The sequence below is a fragment of the Caretta caretta genome, chromosome 11 (assembly GCF_965140235.1).
Source record: "Caretta caretta isolate rCarCar2 chromosome 11, rCarCar1.hap1, whole genome shotgun sequence".
Taxonomy (NCBI): Eukaryota; Metazoa; Chordata; order Testudines; family Cheloniidae; genus Caretta; species Caretta caretta.
The window spans coordinates 65,463,907-65,478,701 of record NC_134216.1 but is presented as its reverse complement, the minus strand read 5'-3'; the positions used below and the strand labels follow the sequence as shown (position 1 = coordinate 65,478,701).

The following is a 14,795-nucleotide window of genomic DNA, read 5'->3' as shown; positions in this document are numbered from 1 at the left end:
GGAGTGATCTTAAGAGTTTCAGAGTAAAACCCTAGGTAGGGGGGTTATTCTGAAAACAATGTTAAACATTTTAAAAATGTTAAACATTTTAATGAGAACGTTGGCCAAGTTCCAGTGTTTGTGATGCACAGAAACGGAATTATACAGGTTGGAGAACGGTAGCCGCCTTGTTAATTGAAATGTGTCCTTGAGATCTAACTAAAAAGGTCAAGAATTCCCAGTTTTGAGTCCTGATCCTTTTCCTGTTATGTCAAAGGCAGATCTGTCATTGATTTCAGCAAGAGCAGAATTGGGCCCTTAGAAGTAAGACATCTTAAGTATCAATTCATAATTTCCAGGTGTGATTTAGCATTTCCAATGTCTATACTTAGCACTATGGAAATACCTCTTTTAAAAACTAGTTTTAGTGCGGAGAGTTAGCTTTAAAGCAAGACAACCACTCTCCAATAAACTTTTTAAAATAAAGTATTTTTATCAAAACATCATGCAGTCTGTGCTTTTCTGTGTTTCCTTTCCTTTCATTGCTGATTGCTAAAATGTGTCTGTAATCAAAAGCTGACTGCTTTCTAATTAGTCTGCTGTCTTGCCTAATTCATTTATTACAGGGTTTGAAATCAGTCTATTTGTTTCTGTAGCTTGGATAAAGGAAATGATGGAGCCCACTGATATAGGAGTTTAAGAACTTGAGAAAAGACTTGTTGACTTGTCTTTTTCATTCCCCTGGCTAGTGTAAGGACTACTACCACATAGTTGAGTTTTTGCCCAGCCTAGCTTTATGTAATGTTACAAGTGGACTTCTTCTTTTTCCACAGTATAGCAGATCTCAACGTTAGGAAACTTTCCCTGACAGCCAGTCTAAACTTTCTTTTGTTCAGTTGTATGCATTTATTCCTATTTGTATCTCTTTGAACCTCTCGTTTCCCTCTGGACTTGAATTTTAATTATTCTTTAATAAAAGATATTTGATAAATAAAAGTTTTTTGGATTGTGATATTATACCTTTAAAATTTTGCATTGAAGAAAATAGTACTTTATGGAACTGCTAATAAACTAGGGAAATTCCTGTATGCGGTATGGTTGTACTTGTGTCAATCCCAGGATATTAGAGAGACAAGGTGGGTGAGGAAGTTGGTCCAATAAAAGATATTACCTCAGCCATCTTGTCTCTCTAGGGAAATTACCAGCTGTTAAGAATAGAAACACATTTTTACCAGAAGGGGGAGCTCAAGTTGCTGAAACATTCGGTAAAGGGCACTGGGTTTTACGATCTAGGAATTTATAGACTCAAACTTCTGTTATCTATTTATTTTTAAATAAGAAAAACACATGACTTTGTGAGTGAAAGACCAGATTTTATAGCTTTTCTTTGATTCACAGGTTCCTTGACTCTGAGCAAATCCTATTTGATTAGATTGGCATAAATGAGTCTGTTAAAAGAAATGGAAATGAAGCTGCTTTTAGTTTAACAGAACTCTAGCTGCTGTATTGGTATGCCATCTTTCCTGTGGTGGTGTTTCCTTCATGCAGAACATTGCATTTTTTTTTTAAAGGCATTTCCTTGCAATGACCTTATGGGCATCTTTTGCTTTCACTGGTTTGTTTTAAAATATTTCCTGATTTTTTTTAAATACAAAACATTTTCTCCTCCCAACAAAAATCAGACAGTGCAGCACAAGTTAGCAGAACTGAAAACTCAGATTTGCGTGGGCCGGGCGTTCGTGGACAGCTGTCTCCAGCTGCATGAGGAGAAACGTCTGGACTCCTCCACAGCTTCCATGGCAAAATACTGGTATGCATGTTAAAACAGTTTGAAAATGTTACTTATATGAACTTTTCTGGTTTCTAACATTAGAACATTGGAGTAACCAACCCAAATTTTTAGCCCTAAAGGTAACATTGTATGTGATTAAATCATTGTCTGCATCTAACATCAGAATTTATTAGCCCAAACTACAGTGATGCATGTGGTATACAGAGAGATACATACACTGAATATTGGTGTTGGTTAATCAAATAATTTCAAAATTTAGTTACTTAGTGTTGGCTTTTAGGAGAAAGGTCTCTTGAGCAATGTGATCCAAATTCAACTTAAATAGTTTTTCACCTGAGAATTAGTTTGAGTTTTTAAAAACCATTTAATTATACAGCTGAAATACTTTAAAAAACAAAGGTGGATCTTACTGGGATTCCCTTGCATAATATTTATAAAATATGAAATAAAAGTTTTGGATATGTTTGATAAATCCTGACATAAGAGTTAGGTACTTGACCTAGCCATTTTCTGAGAACTATCTGATTTCAGGAAGAAATAATTAGCTACCTCTTTATTGCTGTTGCTGAGATTGAGCTATTCTTCCTTTTCATAGATCCATTTTTTAACTGGACAGAAAAAGCCCCAGGAACTTTTTTTGCAGTTATTTATTAACTTGTGTTTAACCAGACAAAGTTAGACAAGTAGAAACATCTAAGGTAATATGTTTGTCCCGGTGCCAGATTGTTAGCTGCAAAAGTGGGGGGGAAAATGAAGACTAGAAAGTGGCAGAACATTTGCAGAAAATGTATAAGTTTTAATCCTTTTAAAAAAGTATGCAAAAAATGCCACAGGAATCCAGATAGAACATTTACATTAAAAGGAACAATTTTGATTGAGTGTTTCTTGGCACGGATTATACCAAAATACCTGGTACAGAAGCAGAGGCATTTAGCTTTGTGGAGGAGGATATAACTAATGCCAGCCTAAATTCTTTCATCAGTGGATTTTCCAAAGCAAGAAACTTGCAAAATCACCAAAATTCCTACACCCACAATATTTGGTGGCCTTGTCCATATAGGTAATGGAATTTCTGTAACTTTTCCACAGAACTTGAATAGGTTTAAAAATTGCTTGAACAGAGAAACTGCTTTTCTCTGGCACCAGTATCCTGCACTTCATTTGACTATACAGTAGTCAATATCCTTTCTTTCTTAAGATTTAACCAAAATTGACTATTTTGGTTGGAGGTAGATGCTTAGTTAAATAAGATAAATTTTTGGAAAGCATTATACATCTTTACTGCTGATTTCTGTTGAAAGATCTATAGGTTTTATTGTGGTGTTAACCATTACAGTATTTAAATTAATCTGAAAATCTATTTAGGATGGATAGTTTCATCAAGACATCATTTTATGGTTAAATGTGGTGTAATATAATTCACGAGAAAATTTTGCAGTGGAGCATGCTTGAGAAGAGAGAATTTTATGTACTCTTTCCTATGAAAAGGAAATTGACTTGACTAATCATTTTTCATTTCTTTTTGCTATTATTGAAGTTACTTTTTTGCATTCTGCAAGCATGCAGTCTTTCAAAAAAGAAAATGCAGGAAACAAGTTATAAAGCCCATGCTGTCTAGGATAAAAATGTGTATCAAATTCTGGTTGGAAAGTCCACAAAAATTAACATTATAGAGACAGCTAAACGTAGGGAAGGGGGGAAAATACTTGGAGCATTTATTAGCCAGCATTTATATTAAAAAGTGCAATATAGTGATTCTTAGCATTTTAAAAAAAAGGCATCACCAGATATTATTGGTGTACAGAGAGTATCCTAGTATGTTGCCAAAAGAAAAAGGCTGTGAACAAGAAACATTAGGAAGGATCTGACAGAGGAAGAACCCCCATTGGTTTTAAAAAATAAATCTGTTCGAAGATTGGCATATACAACATGAATAAGCTAAAGGTAAACAAACTTGTCTGTATTTGAAAGCCCTCCTTTGTGAAAGTTCTATAAGAAAGGCCAAATTCTTGAATGTTAAAGTTAAAACATTTACCAGTTATTCTTCTTTCTGGTCCTCTTTTTAAAAGACCAAACTTCATCACGGTAATTCCTAACATTCTGGATATGGCTATTATATGTAAGAAAATTTGATAGTTAAATGTTTGTTTTGCTTCTTTATAGATTTAGTAGCATAATGCTTCAAAACCAAACTTCTGTTCTTGCTGTTTTAGGGCTTCTGATCTCCAAAACAGCGTGGCTACTCAGTGTGTACAACTTCATGGAGGATGGGGGTACATGTGGGAGTATCCAGTTGCAAGGTGGGTGTAACATTTCAGTGCTGAATTATGAAAGATTAACAGCGTTGTAAAATGAGGCATTTTCTTCATATGTATTTGTAAACTGGGAGAAACTAATCACTACTAATACAAAGCAGTTTACCAATACATGTAAAGGAAATGCCTTTGTGTAGTTGGTTTTACTATTTCCCCTGTACAGTCAGTTAGGTAGCTTTTCCTCTTGTTTGTGTCTTCCTCACACCAAAAGGTGGAGAGAGTAATTTAAAGTCTCATAGCAAACCCCTCAAAAATGGCAGGACTTTAGGGCAGATGAATTGTCAGAAATTACTTCTAACTCAGTTTTTTTTAAACTGACCTGATTTCAACTTGTTGTCCCTTTAATAATATTTTATCCTGTTAATGCTGCTTTAAGGTAACTTTTTTCTCTTTATTATTGTGCATGAGCCTGTTCACATTTTGAAATGATTGTTCCATCCTTTGAGTAAATAGCAACTCTAAAGTACACTGAGTTCCATTATCGTATCGGCATATCTAGCAACCCCTATGCAGGTTTGTAGGGCCCCTGTTGTTAATGTACTGGTAGTAACTATCTCCCACAGCCCTGCAACATTTAAAAAGCCATACTTAGAGTCTTACATCTTCCTGGATACTAAATTTTAAAATTAATTTCTGGGGAGAGCTGTGGTTGTGATGCTGTGTTTAGTGCTTCATGGAGTGAAATCATCAAGGATTCTTATCCATTTCCCTATGCTGCTGCCCAGGCTATAGTATGCTCAGGAGCACAGCTCAGTCCCCAACCCACTGGGAGGGTAGGGAAAGGGGAACTGGATGGCTTGGGGATCAAGAGCCTTTCATTGTTGAGTTCAGTCACCAGTTCAAATGAAGCTGAAGTTAGAAGTGATTAAAAGCTACAGCCATCAGATGGATGTTCAGTGGTTTGTGTGAAATGAATTGATAGTTTCAGTTCATTTCCTAGTGGGCAAATATTCACCTCTCAGAAAGAACCCACTGCACAATTAGAAACCCTGTCAGCAAGGAATGGATTCAATGAGTATGGCACCTAAATTACTACCTTGGATCTAGAGATGGTCTTTTTCTCGGGGCACAGAGGCACACTAGTAAGTGTGGGCGAGCTTACAATTCGTATGTTGTACATGTGCTGTGTATAAATGAAGGGTTTCAGTCTTCAGAGCTGTTAATCAAGCACTAAATTAACTGAAAATGGGGAAGGGAGAAAATGATAAAAGAATTGGGAAAGGGTGAGCAAATACCAGCAGGTATTACTTCTAGACTATAAAAGACATTATTTTGAATTAAAAAAAGGAGGGGGACATAGAAAACAATAAAATAGAACTTTGCAAGGCAGCCTATGGAAGAGAAACACAAAAAACGAAAGGGAAAAAAATGTTTAACCCCAAGTGCCCAGTTTGGGACAGTTCCCCAGAGATGTACAGGGTTTCAAATGTAAGCATGTTCTTACCCTGTGAGACTTGGCATAGGCAAGGGGGCGGGGAGCGGGGGGAAGGGGGGGTTGGATAAGGGGCAGGGGATCCCAGGGGGCAGTCAGGGGATAGGGAGCGGGGGCAGTTGGATGGGTTGGAGGTAGGGCGGTCAGGGGGCGGGGTTGGATAGGCGTGGGAGTTCTGGGGAGCCTGTCAGAGAGCAGGGGTGTGGATAGGGGGCGGGACAGTCGGGAACAGGGAGCGGGGGGGGGGGGTGATTGGGGTGGGGGGGTCCCAGGAGGGGGCAGTCAGGGGACAAGGAGAGCAGGGGGGTTGTATGGGTGGGGGGGTTCTGAGGGGGGCAGTCAGGGGGCAGGGGCCAAGCTGTTTCAGGAGGCACACCCTTCCCTACCCGGCCATACAGTTTCAGAACCCCGATGTAGCCCTCAGGTCAAAAAGTTTGCCCACCCCTGTTTTACCCTATACTATACAGATTTCACGGGGGAGACTAGAATTTCTTTAATTGGGGGTCCTAACTCAAAAGGGAGTTGCAGGGGGATCACGGTCTTGCCACTTCGACACTGACTTCAGAGCTGGCGGCCGGAGAGCGGCGGCTGCTGGCCGGGTGTCCAGCTCTGAAGGCAGCGCCCCGCCAGCTGCAGCGCAGAAGCAAGGATGGTAAGACCGTACCACGCCACCCTTACTTCTGCGCTGCTGCCTTCAGAGCTGGGTGGCTGCAGAGTGGTGGCTGCTGACTGAGGGCCCAGCTTTGAAGGCAGCCGTGCTTCTGGCCAGCAGCCACCGCTCTCCAGCTGCTCAGCTCTGAAGGCAGCGCTGCCATCAGCAGCTGCACAGAAGTAAGGGTAGCAGTACAGCAACCCCCCTACAATAACCTTGCGAGAAAACACACACACACACTCCTTTTTGAGTCAGGACTCCTACAATTACAACACTGTGATATTTCAGATTTAAATAGCTGAAATCATGAAATTTACTATTCTTTTTTTTTAAAAAAATCCCATGACCGTGAAATTGACCAAAATGGACTGTGAATTTGGTAGGGCCCTACATACAGGGTATCAGCAAGTATATTTAATTGTAATTTTTTATTTATTGGTGAAAGTTTCTAGAATTTTACTTGTTGCATTTTGAACACTTCTATTGAGTAAAATTCTAATTTCCCTATTTCAACTTAAGAAACTCTGCCAAACTCATACATGCTTCTGAGTCAATTGTTTTTTCTTCTCTTAAGCTTAGACTATAATCGCTTCACATGTTTTCACTTCTCTACCAGAATAGTGCTGACAAACTGCAACATGAGCATTAAAGCACAAGTTCCCTTATTTGGAATTTGATTAATCAAACGATCACAACCTGAGCAACCCAGGATAATAACTGAATTATGCTTTTTGTTTTCTCCTTAATAAAATATCCTGAAAGAGGGATCTGAGTTCTCACTGCAGACAGATCACACTTGAAGTATGCTGGATCTTTAAAGAGAGATTTTCCCATTTACTAAGAATTTGTTATATGGTTATTTTCAAGAAGTGTCTCTTTAACCACTCACTCTGTCACTACTTCTCACTTTTTCAGAGCTTTTGTGGATTCTCGTGTCCAACCAATCTACGGTGGAACCAATGAAATAATGAAAGAGCTCATTGCTAGAGACATTGTGATTGATAAGTAGGCACATGGCTATACTGGAGACTGCTTCCTGAATCCTATCACAATTAATACGGTATTAAATCAGGCACCAGAATGCAAGTAAAATTAGTAGTGTGTTTTGTTGAGGAAAAGGAACTGTTAAAAACTGTTGTACTGTAGTTAAACTACAATAACAAAATGTGGTCTCTAATATTTAATAATATTAATTTGTAATGCTGTCTTTCCTGGTGGAAAACACTAGGACTAATCAATCCTCTGAATGATTCAAAAAAGTTTGAGGCAAGAAGATCGTACGTATTGGTAGTGAAAAATATGGTCACTTTGGAATGATACAATTAACTTGAAATCTTTGAAACATAATGTCATTATATTAAATCCCAGTCCTAACTGTTCAGAATTAAACACAATCAGATCGTCAAAGAAACCACTTTTTTTCTTAAAGTAAACAACACCAAACCACAACTTTGGACTTACAGTGTTAAATGTAACTGTAGAACTTGGACCTGTCACTGACTCACTGCCACCCCTGTTTAATAATTTATCTGTTTGAGAATGTACTTGATTTTTCTCTTATAATCTGGCTTTTTGCATTGCATTCCTCTATGATGATGATAAATGAGTGAGTGACTTTCACTTTTGAGCTTTATAATGAATTACAAAAATGTAATAAGCTTTACAATGAAACTCAATGTGCCTTATTTCAATACGTACTTATTTTGTATAAATAAGCTTAATAAAAAATTTAAAATGCAAAATATCAATGTTCTGAATTCTTTGAAAAAATCAGAAGTTAAATACTATAAAATAACTACTTGGAATTGCCCTGGTAAAATCCATATGTTGATATAGTTTGTAAGAAAGGACACACTTGAGTAGCACATCCTGATTGTTAATATTCTGTGTGAATACCTCTGTAAAAGGCCTATTGGCCAATTCTCAGTAAGTCTTCAGTCATCAGTTGGAGGTTTAGTATTTAAATAGAGCGTGCTACTAATACAAGCTTTTATAGCTTTTAAATATGTGCTTTGAATCAGCCTAATTACACAACTACAGAATTGTGGTTTTTTTGCTAAGCCACATGTGTAATTAGTGATTTGACTACTGTGCATTTACAAGTTTGTTATCTTTTAGAAATAAGCTGTGCTGACATTATGGTTTCTATAGTATGGCATATAAGTTTATGGTTTAAAGGGACATTGTCACAAGTGGTAAGCTTACTGGCAGTTTCAGCAACAGAAGCCAGGAACTGAATGGAGACTGATCAACCCACTTAACTTTAGAGGTGAACTTGTCATATTAGGATTGAAAAATGTTGGGGCAGTAAGAAAAGCTTATGGCTGCTTCTGTTGGTGCTAAAATTACTGTTTGGATGAACAGATTTCTGGCTCTAGGACTGTCCGTCACAACCATTAAATCAATTAAATTCTACAAATGCTAAATTCATTCAGAATTAAAGGTGATGGACCAAAAACTTGACCAGATACACTTGTATACCTTATTATTTCCATCTTGTCACAGTGTGTATGTCCTTGCAATGCAGGTCTATTGAAAGTTGATAGGGCTGCATCAAGACATACCTAGGTGAACTTGGAAACATTAGCAATTGCATTTGCACGCACCGTACAATCCTTTGCACTAGTTTTAGTGCACTGCATCCAGGGAGATGCTATGGTAGCCAGTGCAAAGGATGCTGGGGTGCACGTTTGAGTCTCTGCTTGTCTCCCCCCCCGGTTTATTATTCCAGGAATGGAGAAACACAGCCAGAAGATTCTTGCAGGTGCTGATGGAGGATGGTAGCAATGAAGGGGGAAGAGATTCCAAGGGAACATGTAGCTACTGGGGGCAGGGGCCTATGTCCAGGCACGGCTACGTGGGCGCCCTCCCCCTGGGTGCACGTGCTGGGGTTATCCCTGGGCGGCAGGGGAGGCGGGTAGCTCCCCGGGCTCAGGGGCACAGCTAGGCACGGAATCCTGGAGCCCCCGCCCTGCCCAGACGTTCCACACGCCGCTGTCAGGCCACGCCCCCTCCCCAGTTTTGCATAGCCCCACCCACCCCGCCGCAGATTGGCCAGTTCTACCCCCCGGCCGCGGCCCCGCCTCCGCCCGCCGCCTTTAGTTGGGAGCTGACTGTTAAACAGCGGCACAGATTGAGGAGAGCGCAGCCCGGGTGGGAGGCGGGCGGCGCCGCCGCTGTGGAGACGCCGAAGAGCGGAGCCACCGAGCAGGCAAGTGTGCGTGGGGCTGCGGGGACCTGAGCCGGGCACAGCCGCGGCAGCGACTCCCCAGCCGGCCTCTTGGCAGCGGCTCCCAGAGGCGGTTGGTTCCCGCGGCCCCCCTCCCCCCAGTCCTCGCGCCCCAGGGCCGGGCTCAGTGTTAAACTGCCAGAGGGGCGGGGCCAGGGCGGGCGAGGGGAGGCAGAGGCGGGGTTGGGGGGGCGGGGCCTAGTGGCAGGGGCGGGGCTTTGACGCTGTGGGGAGGCGGCGGGGCCTGGGCCGTGGGGGGAGCTGGAATGTGGAGCGTATTGTAGCTGCCTCCGGGCCCCGCCCCTCCCGCGAGGGTCTGGCGGGGCGGGGCCTCTGGGTGGGGGCTGTGCCTGTGCGGGGCCAATGAGAAGAGCCCGTGCGCGCTAGTGGGCGGGGCCGGGCGCTGTGTTCAGGCGGGTGGGGCCCGCCTGCCCTCGCTTCACCCCCCGCTGGGAGTCGTGGCCGGCCCCCGGCGGGGGCGTCAAACAGCCGGCGATGCGGCGGCGGCGGCGGCGGCGGGGGGGGCCGGGCTCCGCGCCCGCCGGGGTTGCCCCTCCCTCCACACGGCGTGCTGGGAGCGATGGGGCGGCAGGGGCGCAGTGGGGCTCCGCTGGCTGGGGGCGGCCTGGAGCGGCTGCGTTGCAATACGCGTAGGGAACGAGAAGGAAAGCCCAGCGCACAGCGGTGGGGGGGGAATGCGCTGGGGAGGTCGGGGCGCGATGGAAGGGGGGGGGGGGGGGGTGGCTTGGCTTTCTGCTCTGTTCGTCGGCGGCGAACACGCTGCCACTGTTTGCCATTGTATCCCCTGGGAAACCCACTGCAGCCTGCCGGCAGAGCCAGCGTGGAGGCATACAGGCCCCTCCACTGCGGAGGAAACTAGAAACCTGCCTCTCACGTTGGCTGGCGGCTGGCGTTCTTCGCCCAAAAAACAAGACACATGCAGATGGATTCAGTTACGACGTTTGTTTTAAATGTAGCTTCTTGAAAACAGTGGTATCCCCATTTGGTCTATAAAACTCAAAATATGTTTTGGATTCGAAGGTGGCGTAATACAGAGAGAGTGGAAAAAGAGAGTCACTTGTTCTTTGCAGGATACTTTACCAAGAAAAGTTGTTTTTTTGAAGAGGGGAGCTGAATCCCTAAATGCCTTGAAGGGCTAAATTTGCTCTTTCCACTTCTTCCTAAATGCTGGAATTTATAGATGAGATACAAATAAAACTGTTTAACATATCAAAATTCCCATTTTCCGTTACAAAAATGCTCGTTAAAACATGAACTCTCTCAGATATGGGATAGAGTTGGATACAATCAGATAAAAGAAAACTAATTTTAGACTAGGTGGGGCTGTAAATTAAAAATAACACAGTTTAGGAAATATACAGAGATGGATGACATACGCCATCCTTAAAAGGGATAGATACTATACTGAAAAATCACAATTCTGTCTGAAAAATCTTATCTAGTATAGTTACAGATAACACCTAAGGTTAATTGAAATAAAGTAGAATTTTTTTTCTCTTTTTAATATGTTTGCTTTGTGCATTTCTTATTACATTGATTATACAGGAAAAACAATGAAACTGCCTATATACAGAGCCAGTTTCCTCTTTTAGTTTGTGTGGATCTTAGAAGAATGTGCACCCTCTAGTTTCTAGGGGGGTCTCTTTGCTGTTCTACTTTCCTCTGTGATTTGTCCCCTCCCCCCCATGAATATTGTTCTTTCCTTGGCTGTTTTACTGCAGTTTCTGCCTAGGCCTTGGATGAGGTATTAATACATTGCCCTTGTATAGGACGTTCCAGTCAAGGAGCTCAAAGTGATCTACAAGTATTAATTGTTATATAGCATAATAGATGTGCATGATACTTCAAGTCTCCCAACAGTACAATGAAGAAGGTAGGCATTGTTGCAGTGTATTGGTTTTCCAGTTGGGCAAATGGAAACACAAAAGTTTGGGTCACCATTTTCAAAAGTAGCCTTTGATTTTTTGGATGCCCATTTTGAGCCTAATTATCAGATTCCATTGCCTTGATCTGGAGGTGAGGATAATCAGCCCGTCTCAAAATCAGGCCCAGATTACCACAAGTTATGTATCCAGAATCACAGATCATTTTTGATGGGGTAATCTAAAACATTAGTGGGTGTGGAATGGGTTTAGGAGTGGGACTCAAGAATGCTTGTAGATGTCTTGTGTGACCTTGAGCAATTCATTTAATCTACCCTGTGGCTCAGTTCCTCATCTGTAAAACAGGAATGATGCTTCCCTATCTCAAAGGGTGTTTTAAGAGTAAAATCCATTAGTGAGTGCGAAGCACTCAGCTATACTACAGTGAGGAACATACCTTTCCTATGTAGGTATGTAACTTACCTGTGTTCATGGGTGGAGTCAGAAACAGTCCCTTGGTCTAATCATTAGATTCGGCCACTGATTAAAAGGTAACTGTTTCATAATATTGACCAAAAAACTTCCATGAAACTTCTTGAACAATAAAGCTGGAAAATGTATAAGGTTACTGAGAGAGCAAGAACATAAACATAGAAGACTGATCTATTCATCCAGAAGGCTTGTTCATTCCATTGGTCTGCATTGGGAACTCCCATAAATGTTAATACAGTGGATCTCAAACTTTTTTACTGGTGACCCCTTTCACACAGCAAGCCTGTGAGTGCGACCCTCCCTAATAAACACACTTTTAAATATATTTAACACCTTTATAAATGCTGGAGGCAAGCGGGGTTTGGGGTGGAGGTTGACAGCTTGTGACCCCTCCCCCATGTAATAACCTCGTGACTCCCTGAGGGGTCCCGACCCCCAGTTTGAGAAATCCTGTGTTAATAGAATTGCAAGTATAAAGTCTCAACATGTTAACAGGAGAATAAACACTAAGTTGGTCTTGTTTAAAAAACATTTTATGGAACCTCTTCAGAGACTGACTGATTCAGAGGGATATTTGAAATAATCACATACAGTTTCTTTATGGAGCTTGTAATGTACTTAGAAGTAGTACAAATATTTATATTAGAGACATATGTACAACATGTTGAGAGCCCTGAGTGATCCATTTAATACAAAAAATCTCCTAATTTTAGCATGATAGATTCAAAACCCCAATTTTATTGGTTAGTCTCTAAGGTGCCACAAGTACTCCTTTTCTTTTTGCGAATACAGACTAACACGGCTGTTACTCTGAAACCTGTCAATTTTATTAAATGTTCTGTTACAAATAAACAGATAAATATGAGGACACTAAATATTAGAACATCTGAACTAACTGATAGAGGGGAGATACACTTTGAAATATTGGAATAGCATATGCTCCTGGATTCAATATCATTGAGGAACAAGGGGAAAATATCTTCTCCATTCAGGGCTTTTAATGAGTTATGGATTTATCGTAAATGAGTAGTAATGAGTTCCAGTTGAAGTATGTCCTTTTTGATGTTTTGTGTAATTAAAACAGTGTAGGTGGTCTGTTGTAAATTGGCAGGTTTCAGAGTCGCAGCCGTGTTAGTCTGTATCCGCAAAAAGAAAAGGAGGACTTGTGGCACAAGAGACTAAGGTGCCACAAGTCCTCCTTTTCTTTTTGTTGTAAATTGAGTCCCTTTGTGTTCAAAGAGAGACCACTGTAGGTGTATGTTTTTCAAAGATGAGTAATTTATGATTTATAACTGCTGGAGCGTACATAATGCTTGAGTTCACAGCTCCCTCTGTACAGTACTGACTGCACAGTAAGAGCTGTTGAAACACAGAGACTCCCCACATTGCCCTCTTTTTCGGAGTTACTAATAGAACAAAATAGTGAAATGTTTACATATTCATAGTAAGTAACCGTGCTGCTTCTGAACAATAAACAAAAGCTGCTGAGCAGGATTATACCTTCTTTTTAGGTGAGTGTAGAGTCCAAAGTGGTTAAGTGTGGACTTCTCTTTGCCCTTCGTAACTTTAACCAGGACGCTGTTGAGGCCAGCATCTCTTCAGTTATGGTTTCTACAAACCCCTACTCCTGCAAGGAGTCCCAGTGATTAAGTGGCTAGTGCGGGGGCAAACGTTTTGGCCCATGGGCCACATCTGTGTATGGAAATTGTATGGCGGGCAATGAGTGATCATGAAATTGGGGTCGGGGTCCAGGAGGGGGTGAGGGCTCTGGCTCTGGGGTGGGGCCAGAAATGAGGAGTTTAAGGTGTGGGAGGGGGCTCCAGGCTGTGGCATGGGGTTGGGGTGTGTGTGGGGGGGAGGGAGAGGGAGGGCTCCAGCTGCGGGTGCAGGCTCTGGGCTGGGGATGAGGGGTTCGGAGAACGGAGGGGGATTAGGGCTGAGGCAGGGGGTTGGGGCATGGAAGGGCTCAGGGGTGCAGGCTCCAGGTGGCACTTACCTCAAGCAGCTCCCAGAACCAGCAGCATGTTCCTCCTACGTGGAGGCGCGGGTATGCGCCTCTGCACGCTGCCCATCCGCAGATTGCCTCTCCTGCAGCTCCCATTGGATAGCAGTTCCCGGCCAATCGGAGCTGTGGGGGTGGCGCTTGGGTCGGGGGCAGCACACAGAGCCCCCTGGTTGCCCTTAAATATAGGAGCTGGAGGGGGGACATGCTGTTGGTTCCAGGAGCCCCGGCACACATGCGCAGAGTGGCCCCCGACCCCACTCCCTGACTGGAGCACGGGAACGGGACAAGCCCCAGACCCTGCTCCCCAGCAGGAGCTCAAGGGCCAGATTAAATTCGCTGGTGGGTCAGATGTGGCCCGCGGGCTGTAGTTTGCCCACCCCTGAGCTAGTACATGAATTGTGATTTTTCAGGAACAGGTCTTAGAGACACTATCAACTTGAATTCTAGTCATTTCAAACATTGTATTAAATGTGGTTTTGGATATTACACCAGGCCCTAGCTCCTGTAAACTTTTGTTTATACAGTCTAATTTTCCTGTTTTTTTTTAAATGCCTTCTCATTTTTTAAAATACTAACTCATGTAGAAGAAACAGTGTAAGTTTCTATACATTAAATCAGGGGTGGGCAAACTGTTTGGCCCAAGAGCCACATCAGCATTGCAAAACTGTATGGAGGGCTGGGTAGGGAAGGCTGTGCCTCCCCAAACAGCCTGGCCCCCACCCCATATCTGCCTTCTCCCACTTCCCGCCCCCTGACTGCTCCCCTCAGAACCCTCGACACATCCAACCCCCCCTGCTCCTTGTCCCCTGACCACCCCCTCCCGGGACCCCTGCCCCTAACCTCCCCCCGGTACCTCAACCCCTATCCAACCTGCCCTGTTCCCCGTCCCCTGACTCCCGTCCCCAGAACCTCTGCCCATCAAACCTCCCCCTGTCCCCTGACTGCCACAACCCCTATGCACACCCCTGCCCCTAACCGCCCCCCGGGACCTCACCCCCTATCCAATCGCCCCCTGT

At 43.1% G+C, this 14,795-nt stretch overlaps 2 protein-coding genes across 3 annotated transcripts in view; both read left to right on the top strand.

Annotated features, from left to right (window-relative positions):
- Window positions 1-7,912, top strand: part of ACADL (acyl-CoA dehydrogenase long chain) — a 32,074-nt gene extending 24,162 nt beyond the window's left edge. The window contains exons 9-11 of the mRNA XM_048869575.2: window positions 1,662-1,789; window positions 3,985-4,071; window positions 7,086-7,912. Coding sequence (XP_048725532.1) covers window positions 1,662-1,789; window positions 3,985-4,071; window positions 7,086-7,179 — 309 coding nt within the window. The 3' untranslated portion in view covers window positions 7,180-7,912. The remainder of the gene's footprint in view (window positions 1-1,661; window positions 1,790-3,984; window positions 4,072-7,085) is intronic.
- A 1,368-nt stretch (window positions 7,913-9,280) lies between these two features.
- Window positions 9,281-14,795, top strand: part of KANSL1L (KAT8 regulatory NSL complex subunit 1 like) — a 97,607-nt gene continuing 92,092 nt past the window's right edge. For both annotated transcript variants that reach the window (XR_012664454.1, XM_048868492.2), the window contains exon 1: window positions 9,281-9,381. The gene's annotated coding sequence lies outside the window, so the exon portion shown is untranslated. The remainder of the gene's footprint in view (window positions 9,382-14,795) is intronic.